Source organism: Juglans microcarpa x Juglans regia, chromosome 7D (assembly GCF_004785595.1).
Source record: "Juglans microcarpa x Juglans regia isolate MS1-56 chromosome 7D, Jm3101_v1.0, whole genome shotgun sequence".
Taxonomy (NCBI): domain Eukaryota; kingdom Viridiplantae; phylum Streptophyta; class Magnoliopsida; order Fagales; family Juglandaceae; genus Juglans; species Juglans microcarpa x Juglans regia.
In genome coordinates, this window is record NC_054606.1 from 25,934,619 (window position 1) to 25,955,736 (window position 21,118).

At 34.2% G+C, this 21,118-nt stretch overlaps 3 protein-coding genes across 3 annotated transcripts in view; 1 reads left to right on the top strand and 2 right to left on the bottom strand.

The window, feature by feature from the left end:
- LOC121239359 (F-box/kelch-repeat protein At1g55270) overlaps positions 1–7,979 on the bottom strand; it is a 23,234-nt gene extending 15,255 nt beyond the window's left edge. The window contains exon 1 of the mRNA XM_041136604.1: positions 7,851–7,979. The gene's annotated coding sequence lies outside the window, so the exon portion shown is untranslated. The remainder of the gene's footprint in view (positions 1–7,850) is intronic.
- Positions 4,709–5,227, bottom strand: LOC121239361 (protein transport protein Sec61 subunit gamma-like). The gene has a single exon (XM_041136606.1). It carries the CDS (start codon positions 5,167–5,169, stop codon positions 4,960–4,962), a length of 210 nt encoding a protein of 69 aa, XP_040992540.1. The 5' UTR covers positions 5,170–5,227; the 3' UTR covers positions 4,709–4,959.
- LOC121239360 (serine/threonine-protein phosphatase PP2A catalytic subunit) lies at positions 7,967–20,065 on the top strand. Its single transcript, XM_041136605.1, has 11 exons — positions 7,967–8,133; positions 9,647–9,703; positions 12,980–13,063; positions 14,461–14,532; positions 16,417–16,488; positions 16,810–16,850; positions 18,086–18,152; positions 18,933–19,124; positions 19,211–19,300; positions 19,393–19,500; positions 19,613–20,065. Exons 1-11 carry the CDS (start codon positions 8,047–8,049, stop codon positions 19,676–19,678), a joined length of 936 nt encoding a protein of 311 aa, XP_040992539.1. The 5' UTR covers positions 7,967–8,046; the 3' UTR covers positions 19,679–20,065.
- The last annotated feature ends 1,053 nt before the right edge of the window (positions 20,066–21,118 follow it).

Genomic DNA, 21,118 nt, shown 5'->3' on the forward strand with positions numbered 1-21,118 from the left:
AATTATATATAATGCAACTTAACTATTTTATATCATGTACAATAGAGTATAAAATTTAAATTTATTGACTAATATTATTTGAATCTACATAGTGTCAATAAATATGTAATTTATATATTTAACATCAATTGTCCACATTTTTTTGTCTCGTATATTAAGAAAATAAAGACCATTAAGTTACAAGCACATGGCAAATGTAACATTGTATGTACGAGTAATGTTAAAGATAGACGTGGAGTGCGTAAATATTATGTAATCTTTTTGAAATATAATGGGGTCTATTATTAAAAAATTAATTTTTTTTTATGTGGATCACGTATTTACTCATTTTTTCAACAAAATAAAATAAAAAATCCCATGTTTTATCTTTTAATTTTTCTGCAACTTTTATTGGATACAATGATGAAAAAGTTAATATAGGCTTAAGTCTACTATAATTTTGTATAACCAAATTAAAAAAAAAAAAAAACAAAAACAAAAACACACACACATAGTTGTGTCTAACATAAAAATAAATACGATTTTGAATCGATTGGAGTCTGTTCAAATCAATTTGAAATTGGTTAGAATTGATCGATTGAAGCGATTCAATAGACAATTCAAAAAATTCACTAAAACCAATTCAATTTCTTAACAATTCAATTCAAGTCAGTTGAATCGAACTGTTCAAAAATAATTTTGTCACGTCTTTATAAAATAAAGCTGTAATAATAATTATAAAACTCATTCACGAATGAAATTATCATTTTTTATCTCAATGGTTTGAATCTAAGCTTTTTTTAGTAATGCTAATATTTATATTTTTTTTATTAAAAATATTATTTATCATCCCCACACCACACACCAACACATGATCTATCATTTTTGTTCTTTTATTGACGTGTGTGTTTAAATAAAATAATAAAAATAACAAATCATCAGTTGATATGTGGTGTAGGGGATAATAAAAATAGTTTTTCTCTTTTTATTTCAAACTTCTATGAGATATAGCATTACATGATGAGTATAATTGAGTACGACAAAATTTATGATAAATATTTGTTTTCTTTTTATTTTTTAATATATATATAGGAAAATAATGGTATTTTAATTGTATATTTTTTTAATAATTAAAAATATTAAAAATATATTTAAAAGAAAATTAAACCCACTACGGGGCACGCCCAGCAGTACATAATGGGCAGCCCCTAGCATTGTCCATGTAGATACTGCATTGCATACAAACATAAACAAAAAGACCACATTACAATAGGGTTACTTGGAAAAAAAAAAAAAAAAAATTGTCCTTTAAGATAAATTATTTGCTACAATTTTTATATCCCGTGTATATTTTGTGCATGTCACTAAAAGTAGGAAGACAAGATTAAATGTCACTAATAAATAGTCTGGATGGTCGAGAATCTAATCTTTATACAACAGATCACTGCTGTTTACAAATCGGTGCATAAAGACACTATTTTCATGGTGCATATTATAGGAAAATGCTAATTGAATTCATGAGTTTGTCCTCTCAATCTTATTGTTCATGTATTTTTTTTATTTTAAAAATTTTATTTTTTACTTAATGATTAAGAAAGTAACTATTTGTGAAGTTGTATATTTTTTTTAAATTTTTTCTTAAAGAAATATTTTAGACAAAAAAATATTACACAAAAATAAACTCACAACTGATATGATTTGATGTAGTATATCAAATTGTAAAGTTACTTTTATTATAAAGTAGATCTAATAGATTCCATGAGACCACATCAATTTGTGGGTTTACTTTTATATAATCTTTTTATGTATGTAACAGTTTTTTTTTTTAGTAATACTAGATAAAAGTCCCAAATAGACAAGCTCCATACAAGTTTTTTATAAAATAATAGGTCCCACTAATAAATAATAGTTTTTTTACACTTTTTTAAAGTGGGATCTATTTTTTTACAAAAACTTGTATGAAACTTGTCTATTTAGAACTTGTACAAATCGTTTCTCTTTTTTTTTTCCCTTAATGAGTAAGTATGTTAAAAAAAATCTATAAAAGATAATGAACAAAAAAAACTAACAACTTTTTAACTAGCAGGGTCCTTATAGTAAATAGATTTTTCTATATAATATGATATGAGATGTTAGATGGCATTCATTACAATTTGAGAATCACTTCAAAAAAATATGACCTTGTCTAGTTTAGGATAATTTTATGAAATCTATGCTTAACATGCAAAATTTTAAATTTTGGGTTGGTGTAGGTCCACCCTTCATGCCTGCTAGAAATGATAACTTTTGAGTACATGTTAAGGTCTGGTTTGCTTTCAAAACTAAAATCTAAAATTTTAAAAGTATTTTATCTCATCATTATAATTTTTTTAAATTTTTACACAAAATAAAATAAATAATTCAATTTTTTTAAATTTTAAAATAAAAATAATATTAAAAAAAATTCTATAGCAAGTAAATTCCCTACTCTTACAATAAACTTAGTAGCTACAACAGAATGTTGTGAATCAAATGGCCACGTCAGCATTAATTGTTATATCTATAGTTTGAAAATCTTTATGATCAAGTTTTATGATATGTTTGGACCTTTGGAATAATAGTAAAATGATTTGACTAAATATGTTTTATTGTGTTTTAAGAAAATAAAGATAAAACATTAAATCAAAATATTATAAAATCAAAAGATTGTTTGAATATTATTTTTTTTTTTTAAAAAATTATAAAAGTTGTATTAATTTTTGTGTTTTGTTTTAAATTTTATAAAAGTTGTATTGATTTTTATTTTTGAATAACTATTAGGTAATTGAATAGATGAAAATTTAAAAATTTGAAATTGAAAAATATTTTATATTTGAGTGATGCTCATGAATAAAATTATGAAAAGTTTTTAGAATTTTTGAAAATTCTCTTCATGGCCAAACATGTCGTTTATAATTACACAACCCAATGCAAATAACCTATCGCAATCTCATTGTAGGATTGACTCAAAGGATAGACCATTATGGTGGTCATCTGATGGCTCCAATAAATAAATGCACTTTTAGGATTGTGGCATGTAAGGCTGTTTGAGGTTTTGGTAGGAATATTAAAAAGTATTTAAATAATTTTAAAAGTTTTTTAATAAAAAAATTAGATTATTTGGATGCTACAGATTAAATTACTCTTTAATTTCAAATAAGTTAAAAATTTTGCTAATTTTTCCTTAAACGTACTTTTCAAAATAATCTGGAATGTAATTCAAATTTTTAAAATTCTATCAATAGGCAAAAATATCTATGCAACTTTTAGATAATTATACTTTCAAACTTTTAAAGATACGGTCATAATTTTTAAAAAATCAAATGATCATCATTTTTATCCTAAAAAATACTTTTTTGATTTATTTGTAAACAAATGTAACATGTTAAAGTGTTTTAAACATAAGATTATCAAACAATAAATAAATTTTTAATAGTAGAACATAGCAAGGCTATAAGTTATAAGTCTTAAAGATATAAGTTATATTTCTCACCGCAATCCTAAATATGCACGTAATATAACTCTTAGCTTTAGAGCTTTTAGTTGTAGAGTTCAAGTATTATTAAAAAGATATTTATTGTTTAGTAATGATACGTATAAAACAATTTAAAAAATGCTATATTTGTTTGAAAACAATATAAAAATGTGATTTTTGGGGTGTAGATGACATAAAAAAGTCATTTGAGGTAGTATCGTGCTTGCAATAAGCTGATATGGTAAAATTGTAATTATTTAAAAGTTGTATGTATATTTTCATACTTTGAAAGTTTTCTTTAAAATCGAAACTACGCTCTCCATTATTTGAGAAAGTACGTTTGAGAAAAAATGATTTTTTTTAAATGTATTTTTTAGATTAAAAATACTTTAATATGTAATAATCAAAATAACTTTTTTTATCATTAAAAATCTACTAAGACTATTTAAATACTTTTTACGACCCCTAACATAATTCCAAATAGGCCCCCCTCAAATTATTAGGAACAGCTTTAATACGAGGAGGTATAAAAGTTTTATGTAATCCAATCATAGGTTATCACCTCATGGCCACACAAATTTTAAAGTAAACTAAATCACATAAAATTATTACGACTACGTTTGGATATTAGGATAAATTATAAATAATAATATTTTGTGAGTCTCATTGAGATAAGTTTAAATTTTTTAAGTTGAGATGGATTTAACATTTTAAGTTAAAATGTATGAAGTAAGTTGATATGAGTTTAACTTTTTTATGAAAAGTTAAAAAAATAGTAAGTCTCATTAATAATTAATTTTAAATGAGTTAAATTTGATTCAACAATCAAACACAACCTAAACTCTAAAACATGAAGTCCCAACGAAAAACTAATAGCCCTAAATTATTTTGAAGTAATTTCCAATCACTATTTTGACTGCTACCTTGAGAGACTGTTCAAATATTCTCTTAAAATAATTGTATAGTGCATGACCATCCGCAGAAATGCTACGTACAACCAGCATACACAACCTGTGTGTAACCGGCTGACAAACTGGGTCCCACCACTGTATCCCTTTCCTCCCTCTTTCTCTCCCATTCCTTTTTCCGTCTATCGATGAAAAAGTTAGAAACTCCATCAGAACAATTGTCGCTCCTTTGTTTGCAGTCTATGCTCCTCTTGAAGCTTCTTATTTTTTTTTTTCAAAATAATTGTTGCTATAATCTTCAAACCATCAACCAAATAAGAGCAAAAAATAAGAGAGGGAATCATCTTTCCATTGTATGGATACCAAACGAATCTGAACATACATCCATCAGAACAAACTAAGAACTAAGATTAGAGACGTAAAAATTTACTCATATCTACTCTGCGAACATGACAATGCTACTAAGGTGTTTTTCTGAAAAAAGGTTGAACCCACAAAATCATGGATCTTTGTTCTTCCTTATGTGTTGACTACTTTACATCATCCTTTTTGTGAGCCCGCAGTCCCGAATGACCTCATTTAATCGGACCCAACGATGATGTTGTTGATGGGGATGAAGATCAACTTCACAAAGAACCCAACGAACGCCATCACCACAAACCCAATTGCACTACGAAACGCAACCTTTATAAACTCTTTGCGGTCGGGCTTGTGGCAGCACTTAACGAGGTTGATGCTATCCCTAGAGAATTCTCTGAGGGGGTCGAAGACTGAGTCTATAGCATCCATTTTCTTTTCCTGGGTTGGATAAGAAATTAATCTGGAGGAGGACGAATGAGGAAGAGTTTACTCTTCTTTGTCTCTTTCTAGACTCAGTTGTCACAATTGACGTGCATTTTTTACAGAGGAGAAAGAGTGAAATCTGAGAGGGAGAATGACAGGAATAAGAGGTAGGAAAAATTTGATAGAGAGAGAGAGGGGACAAAATGAAGAGAGAATGACATATTCTTAAAAAATAAAGTTTTTTATTCACCCGGTACGCAACGGTTGTAAATAGAATTTTTAATGTTGAAAAGACCTAAATCGATGTCGACGTTGCTAGAATTGGTGCTAGAATGGTCGGATTCGATCAGAGCTGGTGTAACCTCCAACGCCACCATAAGTGCGGTGGTGGAGGCTAGGCCACCATTTTTAAAATTGAAATATTTTATTTATCTTTTATTTTAATTTTATGCGATTGATTGAGGTTAGGGATGGATTAGGGGTGAAAATTGAAACTGAACCGATAACTTTTAAACACGTTTAAACCCAACCAATTAAGGGGGAAAAAATTGGCAACATCAGTCTCGGTGTGAATCTAGTTGATTCGTCAGTGTCCCTTTGGCAGGGGTGGCTCAATACAAATTGAGGCCTAAGATAAAACTTAAATGACCCATTCATAAAAATATAAATTATTATATGGAACAATTTTCAAAATTTTCAATAAAATAAGATTTTATTTAAAATCTTTAAATAATTTTTTTTAAATTTATATTTAATATAACAACGTAAAATGAGGCTCAGTGTAAATTTTATACCTCAATTTAACAAGATCTTAAAAAAAATTATTTAAAATATAAATAATTCATTGTATTAAATATTAAATTTAATATTATAAGGCCTTGCACATTAAAAAATATAAAAATTATTTAAATTTTTATTTAATAAAATGGTTTTTTTTAAACATTAAAAAAATATCTTATTTTTATTTTTGGATGCCTTACATAGAGTGGGGGCCTTGGGCAATGGCTTCAATGGCCCTGCCATTGAGCCGGCCCGACCCTTTGGTGGCGAGATGAGAGAGAATGGAGAGAATGTCACGATGAGAGAGAGAATGATGCCGCACTACCGTGTTTGCGTCGTGATGTGAGAGAGAGAGAGAGAGAGAGAGATGAGAGGTGGCCCTGTTGCGTGAATGAGGAGAGAGAGAGATGTGCTGCCGTTGCATGAGAGTCAAAGAGGAGTGAGAAAGTGAAGAGAAATGAGATCAGGAGAAGAAGAGGTAGGTGACAGGAGTATTCAAACCCTAATTACAAATAAACTAAACAACGTCGTTTCATTTTTTTTTCCCTACAATGGTACGTATAAAACGACGTTATTTCACATAATATATATATATATTATATCAGCCGGTTCGGCGATTTGAACCAGGTTCAAATCGGGACCAAATCGACCGATATCAGTTTCACCAAATTCCTATCACCAGCCAATCGGTTCTCCATCGGTTTCGGCCGGTTTCCATTGGTGATGGCCGATTCGATCGGTTCTTGTACACCCTTAGTTTGGATAGTAAGTTGAGATGAGTTGAAATAAATTGAATAAAATATTATTAGAATATTATTTATTAACAATATTATTATTTTGATATTTGAAAAAATTGAATTGTTTATTATATTTTATATGAAAATTTGAAAAAATTATAATGATTAGATGAGATGAGATGAGATGATATAAGTTGAGATCAACTCTAAATCCAAATGGGACATGCTTATTTTAGAATCAAGAAACTAGCTTATGTGTTGTGTTTCTATTTGAGGATACCACATCCAGATTTAAGTTAATTGAAAAATGGCTTGTTTTAAAAAACACAAGAAATAAACTAAAGCAATACGTAATTTTGAATCAAGTAACTAGTTGATGTGTTGTGATTTTACGCGAGTGTGGAAATTAAATTTTTGTACCACATCCCCATTTAAGTCGAGGCTAATTTGGATAATGAAATAAAATGATTTTATATTAATAAATAAAATATTATTTTTTAATATTATTATTATTTTAAAATTTAAAAAAATTAAATTGTTTATTATATTTTGTGTGAAAATTTAAAAAAATTATAATAATGAGATGAGATGAGATAAAATAAGAGAAATATTTCATTCATAAATAATTTTAATAAAATTAAACTCATAAATTAACATAATTTGATACGATATGTTAGATTATAAAAATATTTTATAATAAAATAAATATGATGTATTAGATAAAATTATATCAATTTATAAATTTATTTCAAGATCGTGAATTGAATGGACGAGAGATCAGCTGTCGTAATGCAACATGGAAATTTTGTAAGAAATTTTGTAAGAGATGAGTGAGTGTGCATTTGCATATGCATCAGTGTCTCAATGGTCTTTCCGAAGCTACAAGCCCACAACCATTTCCGTCCACAACCTTTTTAAAGTGTGCACCTCATCCATCAACCTTCACGCGTTCAGATAGAGCGTGCAATTTCTTCCTGAAACAAGCTCACTAATCCTAATTTGTCTACAAACTCACGCGCCATGCTCGCGCATCAAACAACCCCACTACCACTACCAATCTCATATTTTTCAGAAAATTTAAACCGCTAAAATCCATTTTTCACCCTTTCACCCTAAGAAAGGAGCGCTCGGAAATACAAAATCAATTAAAAAGCATTTTGGTTTCTTCACCACTCTCTCTCTCTCTCTCTCTCTCTCTCTCGGGGGCTTCATTATCTCTCTCTGAGACTATCGGAAGAAAGCAGAACCAGGAGACGAGGATTGCCAGGGTTTTCGGAGATCTCGAGTTTTTTTTGGGTGAAATTGGAAGGGATCTTGATCTGTGAACAGGTGCGTTTTGAGGAAGGAGGAATAGGAGGTGGAGAGCATGGATTCGGTCCCTTCCAGCACACATGGGAACCTGGACGAGCAGATTTCGCAGCTCATGCAGTGCAAGCCCTTGTCCGAGCAGGAGGTGTTTTTCTGCATCTTGATCTTCCGCTCTTTTATTTCAAATTTTTAGCCTTTGTGCTTCTTTGGGTGGTTTTTATGGATCTATGGTTTCATTTATCGTGTAATACGACGGATCGGGTTTGATTTGTTGGGGGTTTTTTGCGAGCCGGATCGAAGAATTTCCGTTTTTCTTTTTGTGCGCGCGCGTGATCTGTAAGATTGGCTGTGTCAGGGGTTCTTGGGATACATTTGGTGGCAAGGTTCTCGATTTATTGGTAATTGAATCAGATCCGTTGTAGGGTGTGTGTCGAATAGGGCCTTGTTTATCTCGACTCCCATGCGTGTTTTTCAGTATACGTGGACTGGAGATGAAGTACATAGACTACCTGGTAGCACCAAAACATCTTTCAATAAAACATCCTTCAGACTGTCTTGACACCCTAGTATGCTGTAGTTTAAAGATGATACTTTTATCCCTTCCTCATCTCTTCGGAACACTTCGTTCCATTTTAGATTTCGGCGCCTTAAGACTGTAAATGACACCAATTAACAGAGACAGGAGAACCCCCATTGCGAGAGAAAAATGGACCAACACTTCCCATCATAAACCCACTATTCCCGTTTCTTCGATGTGAAATGTGCAAATCTTGACAGCTAATTGCTACGATACAGTCCAATAGCATTTCACACTGAATGCTGGGTTGTTTTTGGTTATAGAGGACAGAAGTGGGAGTCATCACGGCAGACTTTATGTGGTTATGAGCTCCTTACTTTAAAAGCTACTAGTACTTGAGATTTTGCCTAGTTTGTTATCGATAAAACTCTTATAAAAAAAAGCTACTAATGGTGCTTACTGCCCGACTTTTCAATGGTTTCCTGCAGATAAGCTGTATTTACACATTTGATGGGAAAAGTTGCATGACATTAACAGTTATTATGATTGTAAAGCCTAGTCTTATGTTGTCTAAAGTTGGGTTTATATTATCTTTTGGATAGATTATTCCTTTTAATTGGATTTGGTTATGTTGAACATTGTAGAGTGTCAGGATTGAAAGCACTGCATTCCCCAAGATAATTGGCTATGGAATTTTATTATATTGGAAACTACTTGAAAATTGGTAATTTTGTGCAATTAACTTTCAGAATGTCAGCTTGAATGCTGCAAGTTGATTGTGAGTGAAGGACCAGTTTTTAGGCTTCAACGGGTGTTTCAGCTTTTGTTAGATGGAGTTTTGTTTGGTTATGTGTTTTTAGATGCTTAGCTTGCATTTTTAGTTCCAGCGACTCTGTATGATGTTTTTGACATTTGTCTATGTAGCCATGCTCATTTATTCTCCTTTTGTTTTTCTTGTGACCTTATTATAATTTATTGTGGTTTAGAATTTACTTTGAGCAATGTGTTTTTTCAATGATCTTAATTCACTTATCTATAATTTAGATCATTAATATATTCCTTATCAATAATAGTTTTTTATTTGATTATTTATAATGGTTCTTCCATCAATAATGGTTGTTAATTTGTTATATCGGTGTAGGTAAGGGGGCTGTGCGATAAGGCTAAGGAGATATTAATGGAAGAAAGCAATGTCCAGGTGTGTCTTTTTTTTTTCCCCCCCATTCTTGTGATGTTTCTATAAATGATGAGGATCTTTTCATATATTTGCTTGATCTTGCTTCAAATTATTTGTATTTTTTGGATTATACACCCGTCTCAAGTAACAAAGATCTTGACATAGTAAATAATCTATTTGTAGCGTTATTAAAAGTGTAGATTATTCTCAGAGGTCATTATACATCTTATAATAAAAAATTTAATTGATGAATTGTATTGCATTTTCTGCTCTTTTTTTTTTATAAGTTTTTTTTTTGATAAGTAAAAATATTGTATATATCAAAAGGAGAAACCAAGTACACTGAATGTATACAAGAAAACACCTTGCCCAAAATGGCCCAAACAACCCCTAGTGACCCAAAAAGCCAAAAAAAAAAAAACCCAAAATACACTAGACCCAACTCCAACTTTTGTTTCCCGTAGAACTAAAACTCTACCCGAACATCAACCCCAACACCTTGATTCCTGTCTTCACAATGCCCTCCTTTTAGACTTCCCTCTAGTTGAGCTACCACCCTTGACGTCGTAGTTGATTGTCGAAAAAAGACGCTGTAACTTCCTGCTTTTCTTGAAACTTGATTTGGTTTCAAGCGCACGGCTTGCCTCGATCGCAATAATTAGTTCTTTAAATTGGTATTCACATCCTCAATGTGAAATTTCCATGAATTGCTGAATCTCGTTAACTTTAGGTAGAATCCAATTCGCTATTGGTGGAAGAGAGACTAGGGGAACCGCAATATCCCCAGACACAGTATCCTATTGCACTCTTGACTCTAGACATTCCTTTACACAAGGTACCAACGCCAAACCCATTGGATCTCCAGTAGCTTCATTGGTTCTCTCCAATGGTATCGGGGTCTCCATTGGAGATTCTGGGGTGACAGTAAATCCCTTCACCTCTGGGGTGATAGCGGATCCTACATCTCCTTCAAACCTCGGCAGTACACCCTTTTCCTTCAACTTTGATGAGGGAGCCATAGTTTCTTCGGGGACCAAGGGTGTAATACCGATTATTGGTCTATCCCGTGTTACACGAGGCGAATGACATTCTATTACTCTCCTGGATTTGGTTATAGGGACAGGGCCGAATCCGATCTTTCGTTTTCCTTTTTTTGAGTTTAAAGGATTCGGGCTTATCTTGTTTCTTACCACCTTGTTGCCTCCAGTTGAAAGCCGATTTATTTTCATTGACAAGAAAGTTATCACTGCCTTCAACTTAGCAAGTTGGGTTTCCATCTCCTTTAAAGAATTGTGCATCTCAACAAGCTGGTCCTAAGGTGTGGTTTGCAGACCCCCCACTCTCTGAACCCCCAAGCATGACCCGTCTTTAGAGCTACCGCATAAGATCTCCTTACCACCGAGGATGTACTTGGATTTTTATGCACCTCTAAGTTCTCCCTCTCTGCCACGCCACCTACATGTGTGCTATGCGACTCCCTGACAGAGTCATGTCCTACAGCACCTTGTCCTTCCAAGCCGTCACTCCCTCTCTTGCCAAAGGGAAAATGACGCGGCACCTCCCCCATCTTTCTCCAACCACTGCCCTCTCTTCATGAATAAAATAAAATTCCTCTTCCCACCACCACTATACTCCTCCACTGCCATGTAACGTCCTCGAGCAGCGATGCGCCGTGAAACTGTGTCGACCTTCCCAGACAATGGAGAAAAAATCTTGTTTCTTATCTTTAGTGCACGCTTCCATGGCCTTGGCCGGCCATTGTACTGTTGTTGAACCCAAAACCAACTTATATATCACCCTTTGACTCCTTTCGGTAGTGCCCAACATGCTCCCCTCCTTCACCAGTGTAAAGGATTTAGATTCTATGACCAACTCCATAGAATAACCCATACTGACCCACTCCCCTTCTTCAACAACCATTCGTCATCTTAGAGAAACCAGATCAGAAATCCATTGGGCTAACTTTGATAGCTGCAAGCACTGCAGAGTTGTCTTGGGCTCCAGCTGCAATACTGAGATCATGCTCACAGGAGGCGCCAGAGTACTCGTCAGAGCCTTCTGAGTCGACGGCATGACCAACAGAACCTTCGGGAGGATTGTTGGAGTACTCTGAGAGACAATACAACGAGATCTAGGTCGCTAGAGGTTGGATCGACGCCGGATGGCCCCTCAATGAAGTCACTGAGGTCCGCGACTTTATCTATGATGACGGTGCGGTGTCTTTTGCCGGCAAGGGTGGGTGGCGGCAAATCTGGTTCCTTAGGGTTTTCACGATTCGTGGTGGTTTCTCTCTCCTCAGGACCGACACCGGACGGCCCTCAGTGAAGTCGCTAGGGCCTGTCAGCTTTGTCTATGACGTCGGTGAGAGGTCACTTGCTGGCAAGGGTGGCAGCGGTTTCCTTGGGGTTTTACGTATGGAGAGAGTTCAAAACAAACAACCGTGAAAACTTCCTAAATGTAATGAAATTCCTGAATAATGAAATCCCATCTTTTTTTTTCTTTGATAAGTAATAAGTAGTTGTATTGATAAAGATAGGCATTGCCCAAATACACTGGAGGTATACATATGAGTGCACCCATTTAAGAACTAGTAACTGTTACAAGAAAGTTATGGAAGCTGAGACCATTTAGCTCTAAAGCAATGGTCCACATAAATAAAGTCTTCCAAAAAAATCTCCTAAAATCCTTCGAGGAATGTTCACAATCTTGTCATTTCATCTCACCAAATACACCAGAAAATACAAATAGGAGCCATCTTTCACATTGCTGCAATCTGTGGTGTCCCTGTTATCCCTCTCCAGCTAGTTAGTAGTTCCACCACCCTTCCCGGCATCACCCAAGCTAGTCCCATACTGCTGAAGAAGTAATTCCATATGCCCCTTGCAAAATCACAATGTAGTAGTAAATGGTTTACTGATTCCCCACTATTTCTGCTCTTTATGATTCTATTTACTCAACCAGTGATGAAAGAGAGATTCCTTAATGGAATCAGCATTAAGAAATATTTAAGCTGTTTCTTTAAAATGACCTTTAGCTTCTGTATTATTTTGGGTCTCCATTTCCTCTTATGTACCCACTTCGTTGGTTGAACCATGTGGATTCAGGCTCTTATCAGTGCTGAGCTATGATTGGAATGTAGAATTAATGTCTGTACTACGTTTAATGATCCAAGCTTCTAAGTTCTTAGTGGTTTTCTGCTGCTGTTCTGCATGCATGATTTGCTTTTTCTTGCATCACCAGGTTTTAGCTTCATTTACCAGTCTGCAAGTTGTAATTGTTTATTTTTTGACACTGCAGCCTGTTAAAAGTCCTGTTACAATTTGTGGTGATATTCATGGGCAGTTCCACGATCTTGCAGAGCTTTTTCGCATTGGAGGGAAGGTATTTTTCTGACTGGGGCTTAGGATTCTACTCAGGGGCGGACCCAGCTATAGGCTTTTGGGAGGAGAATTTCAAAAATTGACTTAAAAAAATTATGTTTTAAGGTTTTTATTAGGTTGATTGTATAAAATTATTCCCCCTCTTTTATTATTTATTTATTTATATTTATATTTTTTTAAATTTAATTTAATTTTTTTTATAATTTTGCCTTCCCAAATTAAAAAATCTGGTTCAGCCCCTATTCTACTCTTGTAATGTTTGCTAACTGAATGGTGATCAGTTACTGATTGAGACTTATGGGTGTTGTGATTTAACTGCCTTTAAAAATGAAACTCTCTAATTGTAGTTTCTCGGCTTAATGATGTGTTAATATTGATCATTATTGCACGTGTCTATGAGGCCTCTAGAGCTTTGGAGAAGTGAACCAAGAAGTTCAAATAGCACGTCTTGTGATGTGTCTCACTTAATTTTTACTTATAAAATTTTGAATGCGATGTCATGACGTCTGGAAGAAAATGAGAAGGATCCTAAAATTAGAGGAACCTTAATAAAGCATGTGTATTATGTATATAAAATGGTCTATTGCTACATTCCTGTAACATTTGGTGCAGAGACTGCCCAATAATTTTATGTAATTTAACCCATGAAACTCCGCTGGGAGAATATTGTTCTAATGAAGTCATTTCTTAACCCTTCATCGGTTAGGTGTCTAACTATGCAACTATTTATGTCTCGAGCAAGTGGGATGGACTTGGTTTATCAAGAAATTTGCCATGTTTACTGGTCCCTAGTTGGCAAGTGCTTAAATCCAATAAAACTAGCACTTGAGGGTGTTCATGAGTTAGCTTATGAAGTTGTTACAAAGTTGAGAGTTTGGGAGTTTCCAACAATAAATTCACCAATAACTTTGCTTTAAGAATGATATTTCTCTCTTCAAATGATAGTTTTGTTTTGCTGGATTTTTTGGTCATCATCTTTGTTCAAAATTTTTCTCCAGATAGATAGTGAGCCTCCAAACTTTTGTGGCCTAGCCTATAAGTGTAATGCCATTTATGTATGCTACTAGAGTCTTTGTGCCACATAGGGTATGCATCACAAATATTGTGCTATGAAGGATATTTTTTTCATCTTCTATATTCCCACGAGCCCATATTGCTAATCACTTTTCTGCATTACTGTGACTGCAAGACGTGAAATTTTTATCTGAATCCTCAGTTGGTTAAGTTTTTTTATTGTCTTAATATATTTACTTTTCCCTGGTAGAACATGTCATCTATTTAAGCGTCTTGCATTGACTTCTGTTTCTTGTCACCTCATTTGTCTTTGCTTGGATTATATTGATCAGTTGACATTCAAAACTTTAATATTCATCTCTGGCTGCATTTCTTTGTTGGTAGTGTCCAGATACAAATTACTTGTTTATGGGAGATTATGTCGATCGTGGCTACTATTCGGTTGAAACTGTCACTGTAAGTATAAGTTTATTCCTTTTGCTTTTTGGTTTTGTAAATACTATTTGAAAGATCTCTGTTATTTATGATTTTTTTTAAAAAGTAGCGCAATTTCATCAAAAGCGCAAAGGTCAGCCCAAGTACAAAGGAAATATATAAAAGGAAACACCCAACTATAAATAAGTAGAAAAAGAGAAAAATCTTTAAAAAATCTAGAAAATTTGAGAATTGAGGGCTATGGTGAGCAGCCATCCAATAATTGCTTTCAACTCTGTCATGTCCTCCCTTTATCTTCACAAGTTTGAGCATTGCATCGTTGTCAAATACTCCTAACTTATGACCCTCCATAAGGTTTCCTACAACATGCCATCAACTCTGCCACGTGCTGGGGTATATCCCACTCAAGCACAAAAGTGCTGAATATTGCTGTCCATGAAGTCCCTAGCCAACTCACAGTGTAGCAGAATGTGATCAATGCTTTCCCCATTCTACTTGTACATAGAACACCAATCCATGTAATCATTATGACATTATGACCTCCATCTTTCAAACTGTGAAGTTGCTGTGACCTTCATAAGCATTCCTCCAACATGCCATCAACTCCACCACTTGCCGGGGCATGACCCACTCAAGCCAAAAGTGCTGAATATTGTTGTCCATAAGCTCCTACCCAACTCACAATGTAGCAGAATGTAATCAATGCTTTTCCCATTTTGCTTGCGCATAGAACACCAACCCATGATTGCAATATGCCTGTTTCTCCAATTATTCGTTGTTAAGGCCTTTAAAGGCTGCCATCCAAACAAAAATGATACCTGTGAAGGTGCCTTGCTTCTCCAAATACACTTATGAGGAAATGAAGAGCCTTTTTTTTTTTTTTTGGGGGGGGGGGGGGGGGGTGGTAGGTGGGAAGAGTCATTGAAAAAGGATTTAACCTCAAAGATTACTCGTTTAGACAGAATCCAACATATTTTATCATCACCATATCTTCTCCACCTATAGAAAAACAACTCGTTGAAGAACGAAGAGAACATCTCTGTCTCCCAATCCTGTCTTGTCAGAAATCTGTGAGTGATCTGCAACCAGAGCTTCCTTGTATTGGGATAAGTGAAACTCTGGGAAGGAAGTCTTCAAAGGCTGATCTCCGCACAACACGTTAATCCACATGTTGATTTTAGATCCTTTATGCACCTTATAGCCAATAAAACAGGAGAAGTCCCCCCACCGTCTTTTAATATGTTTCCACACCCCACTCCCAAAATGGCCATTGACCTCATTGGAACACCATCATCCCCCCACATGCTACCATATTTGGCTTCCACCTCCAATTGCTGTGAAGCTTCCCTATCTAATATCTTTTCAACAACGAAGTCTTTCTCTATTCCGAGGACAAGAAACTTTCAGTCAATCGAAAATATTTTATCCAACAAGCAGAACCTTAAACGCTCTCAAAATGAGACATTCAAAATTGTCTACTATAATTGAGTTGGACAAATAATGGTTGTAATTTTATTCATTTGCAAGGCTCTGGTTGTTATGTATTGTCCATTTTCTTGAATATGCTGCTGCATGGAGAATGAGGGGTTGCATATGTCATAAGGTTGCTGTATCTCTTACATTGTGATGTGTTGCCTGTAAGGTTACATTGTTTTGGTTGTCAAATTATTATAAGTTCAAATGTGCTTTTGTTGAATGTACCATATAGTTCTGTTCAGTACAATGGGGGTCTTGTTTAATAACCATTCAATATGTCTGAATCCGGTATCGTTTGATAATTCAGGTCTATTGGTAATATAGAATGTTCTTAATGCTCTTCGTTTATGTTGTCAATGCGTTTCTTTAGCTTGGTGACTTTTTTGAGGTGCAACTATTGTTGTGGTACTGATTAACTCTTTTCTTCAGCTTCTGGTGGCATTGAAAGTGCGTTATCCTCAACGGATTACTATTCTGAGAGGAAATCATGAAAGCCGTCAGGTATAATTTCAATTTATGTTCTCATTATTTACCGTTTGTTCTTGTGTAAAGACATTGTAATGTTTTTTTTTTCCTATTCTGATAATAAAATTATTGCAAATGCCATTTATTAGTAGGAGCTGGTCATAAAGCTGTTGTTTTATTATAATTAGGAGGTTCATTTTGGGGTTCTGTACGTTTTTTCGTCTGGGATGCAAGGTGTAAATTGTAATGCAATGTTTGGTTAACTCTTCTACAATGCTACTTTTTCATGGTTTTCGATTTATTATTTGGTTGCATTGAGTGGTTTATGCTTATTATGGCCTTATTTTCTCATTGCAGATTACTCAAGTTTATGGGTTCTATGATGAATGCCTTCGAAAGTGAGTTTATTAGCATCTTTGGTTTGCTTGGGATTCATTTCAAACTACTATTTTAATGCATGATATATCTTTACTTGTGACTTTATTTCAAGGCTCTATGGCATTTTCCCCTTTTTATTGTTTGGTCTATTTTTATTTTATGCCTACACTTTTTAATCCTCCCACATTTTCCCATTATTATATTAATTCTTTAAATTATTATCTTTCCCTCTTCGTGATACTTCAACTTTTCTAATCAAGGGAAAACAATATCTATTTTCTCTCTTCCACTTTTCCATCCCTGGTACCAAACACAAGATGGGAAACCAATCTCTTCTCGTCTCCTTGTTTGCTATCCTCCCATTCTCTTCCTTCTTCCCTTTTGTCCTACCAAATGGAGCCTCAGGAACTTTTAATGATTTTTCTGTAATTTAATTTGTATTCACATACACCTAATCATGTTGAGGTAACTGTGCCGGGTTGGCGAGGGCTTTGTAGGTGGTAAATGATCCATGTTACAGAGACTGCTGAATAGAAGATGAATAAAAAAAGAGAAGTGCTAAGTCTACACAGAAATCTTACACAAGAAAGTTTACACACTGATGTGGTTTAACATGATATATCAGATCTACTTCACAATAAAAAGAACTTTACTATTTGATGGATCATATTAAGCCACGCTAGTGTATAGATTTCTTGTGCAAGATTTCTGTGTAGACCAAGCAGTTCTCTTAAAAAATGTTATAACTACTAAAATAAATTCAACAACTCAAACCCTGCTTATAGAGGGATAAAACAGTTTCATAAATGGAAAATGATGAAGACAAGCGTTTCTACAATTTTTTACTATGTTTTAAATTTATGACACATTTGTAAATAATGATACTCCTATTATTTTACGAGCACGGCTATACATCAGCCGTACTCTCCGCACACCCTACATGTTTATTTATTTATTTATTTTTCCTCCCTCAACACGGTGTGCTGCGGCTACAGCGGCTGATGTAAATAATTTTTCTTATTTTACAAGTTATTTTTCAAAAATGCACTTAATTTAACATACTTGTAAAGGGAGTTGTAAAAGGGTTGTGTGTGTATTAGTACTCAATTTTGGAAATCTGTTACCTTAAGATGGACTGCTAGTCCCTTCAATGTAAATCCTACTCCCGACCTACCTCCTTTGAGCTCTTTAATTTCTTTCAATAATATCTTATCCAGGAGTCTCTGAAGGTAAATTCTCTTTGATTTATTTTCAGGTATGGTAATGCCAATGTTTGGAAGATCTTTACAGATTTGTTTGACTATTTCCCGCTGACAGCATTGGTTAGTATAGTTATATATTGTTATTTCCTTGGTGCTTTAAATGCTTCTTGTAGGGTAATGCTATCCTGCATCTGTTTGATTCGAGTTTCTAGTGTGCACTGTTGTTGGCATTTTAGTAGACAAGGAAGAAGAACAATCTTGAGTTATAGTAAGGAACCATTTATATGTATCTGATCAAAATAGCTATGATGAAGCTTTGTTTAGCCAAAGTTAAAATCCACGATGAATAACTGAATTTCAGGACTCGTAAAATTTTATCTGTTAAGAACTTTGAAAAAGAAAAAAGAGAAGCTATTAGGTGCTTCTTGCAACCTCCTTATGATCATTAATGCAGTGTCATTAACATCATATCATGATATAACAGCTGTCAACTGGCCACCCCTTTGTCCAACTGGATATTTATGCACTTACCCTGCTGGAAATGCTGTGTTGAAGCATCAATAGAAGCTCTTCAATTGTAAAGAGCTTTGATCACATGATGGACATGCTTTGGAAGAATGTAGATTGCAAAAATTTGAACGTGTGGATTTCATTTTATGCTAGAGAGAACTTGGCTACTAACTTTTTCTGACCTGTTACTTCTTCATAACTTGAACTATATATTATTTTTCTTTTTTCTGCATCATAATTCTTCATCTTATTGAGCTGTAGTTACAGACCATCTTTCAGTTTTCAATTATCATTGCAAATGATTAATTTTAGATACATTATAGTTTGTTAACTGTTAGGTTTTGATAATGATACTGTGGCGAGATATTAACATTTCCTTCAATTTTCAAGGTTGAATCTGAAATATTTTGTCTGCATGGTGGATTGTCCCCTTCCATTGAAACCCTTGATAACATTCGTAACTTTGATCGTGTTCAAGAAGTTCCTCATGAGGGACCCATGTGCGATCTTTTATGGTCTGACCCAGATGATCGCTGTGGTTGGGGTATCTCACCTAGAGGTGCCGGATACACCTTTGGCCAGGTGGTTTATTTTCTGCTTTTTGTTTAATCCATGCTTCCAAGTTAATTCCAATCTTTATTGACCTGTTTGCTGGAATCTTTTTGCAGGACATATCTGAGCAGTTTAACCATACTAACAACCTTAAGCTGATTGCTAGAGCTCACCAGCTGGTTATGGAAGGATATAACTGGGGTCATGTAAGGACTTACAAGCTTATGTTGAGGTTTTGATTGACTGAGTTTTGTTAGGAATGAGGAGTTGTGTCTTTAATGTGTATTACTTGTTACAGGAACAAAAAGTGGTTACCATATTTAGTGCACCTAATTATTGTTATCGCTGTGGCAACATGGCATCCATCCTGGAAGTTGATGACTGCAAGGGCCATACATTCATTCAGGTTGCTCTCTCTCTCTCTCTCTCTCTCTCCCCACAATCAGTGAACAGTGCTGGCATTTGAACTCCATCTTTGCAATATTGGTTATAATGAAAACGTTTTTGTTTGGGTGCAGTTTGAGCCTGCTCCAAGGAGGGGAGAGCCTGATGTAACCCGGAGAACACCTGATTACTTCCTATGATTCAGTTAATTAGTTGCTGAATTGGCTGCAGCTAGTGCCTGTTGGCTGTGCTTCACATTGAGGGCTTCTATCAGATTTTAAAGTTTATAATTTTGCGATTGGTGGCTGGGTGGTGGAAAGCATGTAAATTGTGCAGGTGGGGCTTACTGTGATTGCTTATTTGAGTATGCTCTCGGTTTCCGGAGACGAAGGAGCAGAACTGGCGACACCAAAGCAGCTTATGTACCAAATCCAGCAAACAATATGGCATCGTTTATTTCTTAGCACCGAATTTTCCTTTTCTTGTCTTTCAATTCCCCCCCCTGCTTTTCTGTAGAAGGATGGTGGTTTTTGTTGGGGTTCTGTAGAGGGATGATGTGTAATCTTTTTCTTATAATGGGTGCTTTTATAATTTTTTTTTTCCTGTTAGTCTGAATTATACGTTTCAATTCATAGGTTTCTAATTTTGGTACTCAAAACGATTTTTTTTCACGAATTGGTGCTATATTTTGTTTTCCTCTTTTCTTTCACAGTACTACTTGATAAGATTTGATAACGTTTAACAAAACCGATAGAACTGTATTTGAAATTCATAAATTGTAGCATTAAGAGATGATCCTCGTGTGTCAACTCATTGAATATACATAATAGCCTTAAGTTTCTGCTGTAAGGTTTATGTTCCAATTATTGGATGGGGATTGACTGTTGTATCCAAATTTGCCGATGTGTATTCAGCTCTATGTTCTTTTGTTTTTGTTGTTGTTTGATTAGAAACATTGAATTCTAGAAAACACCTCCGAGGTGTAAGAAATGAGTGAGTACTCCGTATCTGCCAAAACTCGAAAGGAAAAGCTATCCACAACTGGGCAAAAATATGCCTAACCACCTAATTGTCCTCAGGTGAAGCTCTAGCCACTCCCCTTTTGCGAGGCCCACTGACTCACCGAAAAGTGACTTTAGGAGAGGTTCGGATAGTGAATTAAGATGAGATTAGATAAAAGTTAAATAAAATATTGTTAGAATATTATTTTTGTTTTGAGATTTGAAAAAGTTTTTGAGTTTTTTTTTGTTATATTTTGTGTAAAAATTTAAAAAAGTTGAAATGATTAGATGAGATGAATTGAGATGTTATTTCAATCCAAACAAGGTTGGCTTGCGTTTGGATGGTGAGATGATATCAGTTGATTTGTGAATAGTAATATTTTGTGGATCTCATTGAGATGTATTTAAATGTAAATAGGTAGAGATATGTGTTTAAAATGTATAAAATAGTTTTGAGATAAGTTTAATTTTGTTTTTTTTTTTATAGAAAGTTAAAAAAGTAATAGATTTCATCAATAATTAGTTGGAGATGGGTTGAGATGAGTATGTGTTCCAAATATAGCTAAGTTGGTCTTGAAAGCTCTTTAACGATTGTGGACGGACCAAGCTTGGCAACTCTTATCTACAGTTCAATTCATC

What these genes read in the sequence shown, in the direction of transcription:
- LOC121239361 (XM_041136606.1), bottom strand. Translation starts at nt 5,169, where the DNA reads ATGGATGCTATAGACTCAGTCTTCGACCCCCTCAGAGAATTCTCTAGG.
- LOC121239360 (XM_041136605.1), top strand. Translation starts at nt 8,047, where the DNA reads ATGGATTCGGTCCCTTCCAGCACACATGGGAACCTGGACGAGCAGATT. An exon ending in ATTTCCCGCTGACAGCATTG is followed by an intron (nt 18,153 to 18,932) that starts GTTAGTATAGTT and finishes TCAATTTTCAAG; the next exon opens with GTTGAATCTGAAATATTTTG. An exon ending in AAGGATATAACTGGGGTCAT is followed by an intron (nt 19,301 to 19,392) that starts GTAAGGACTTAC and finishes TACTTGTTACAG; the next exon opens with GAACAAAAAGTGGTTACCAT.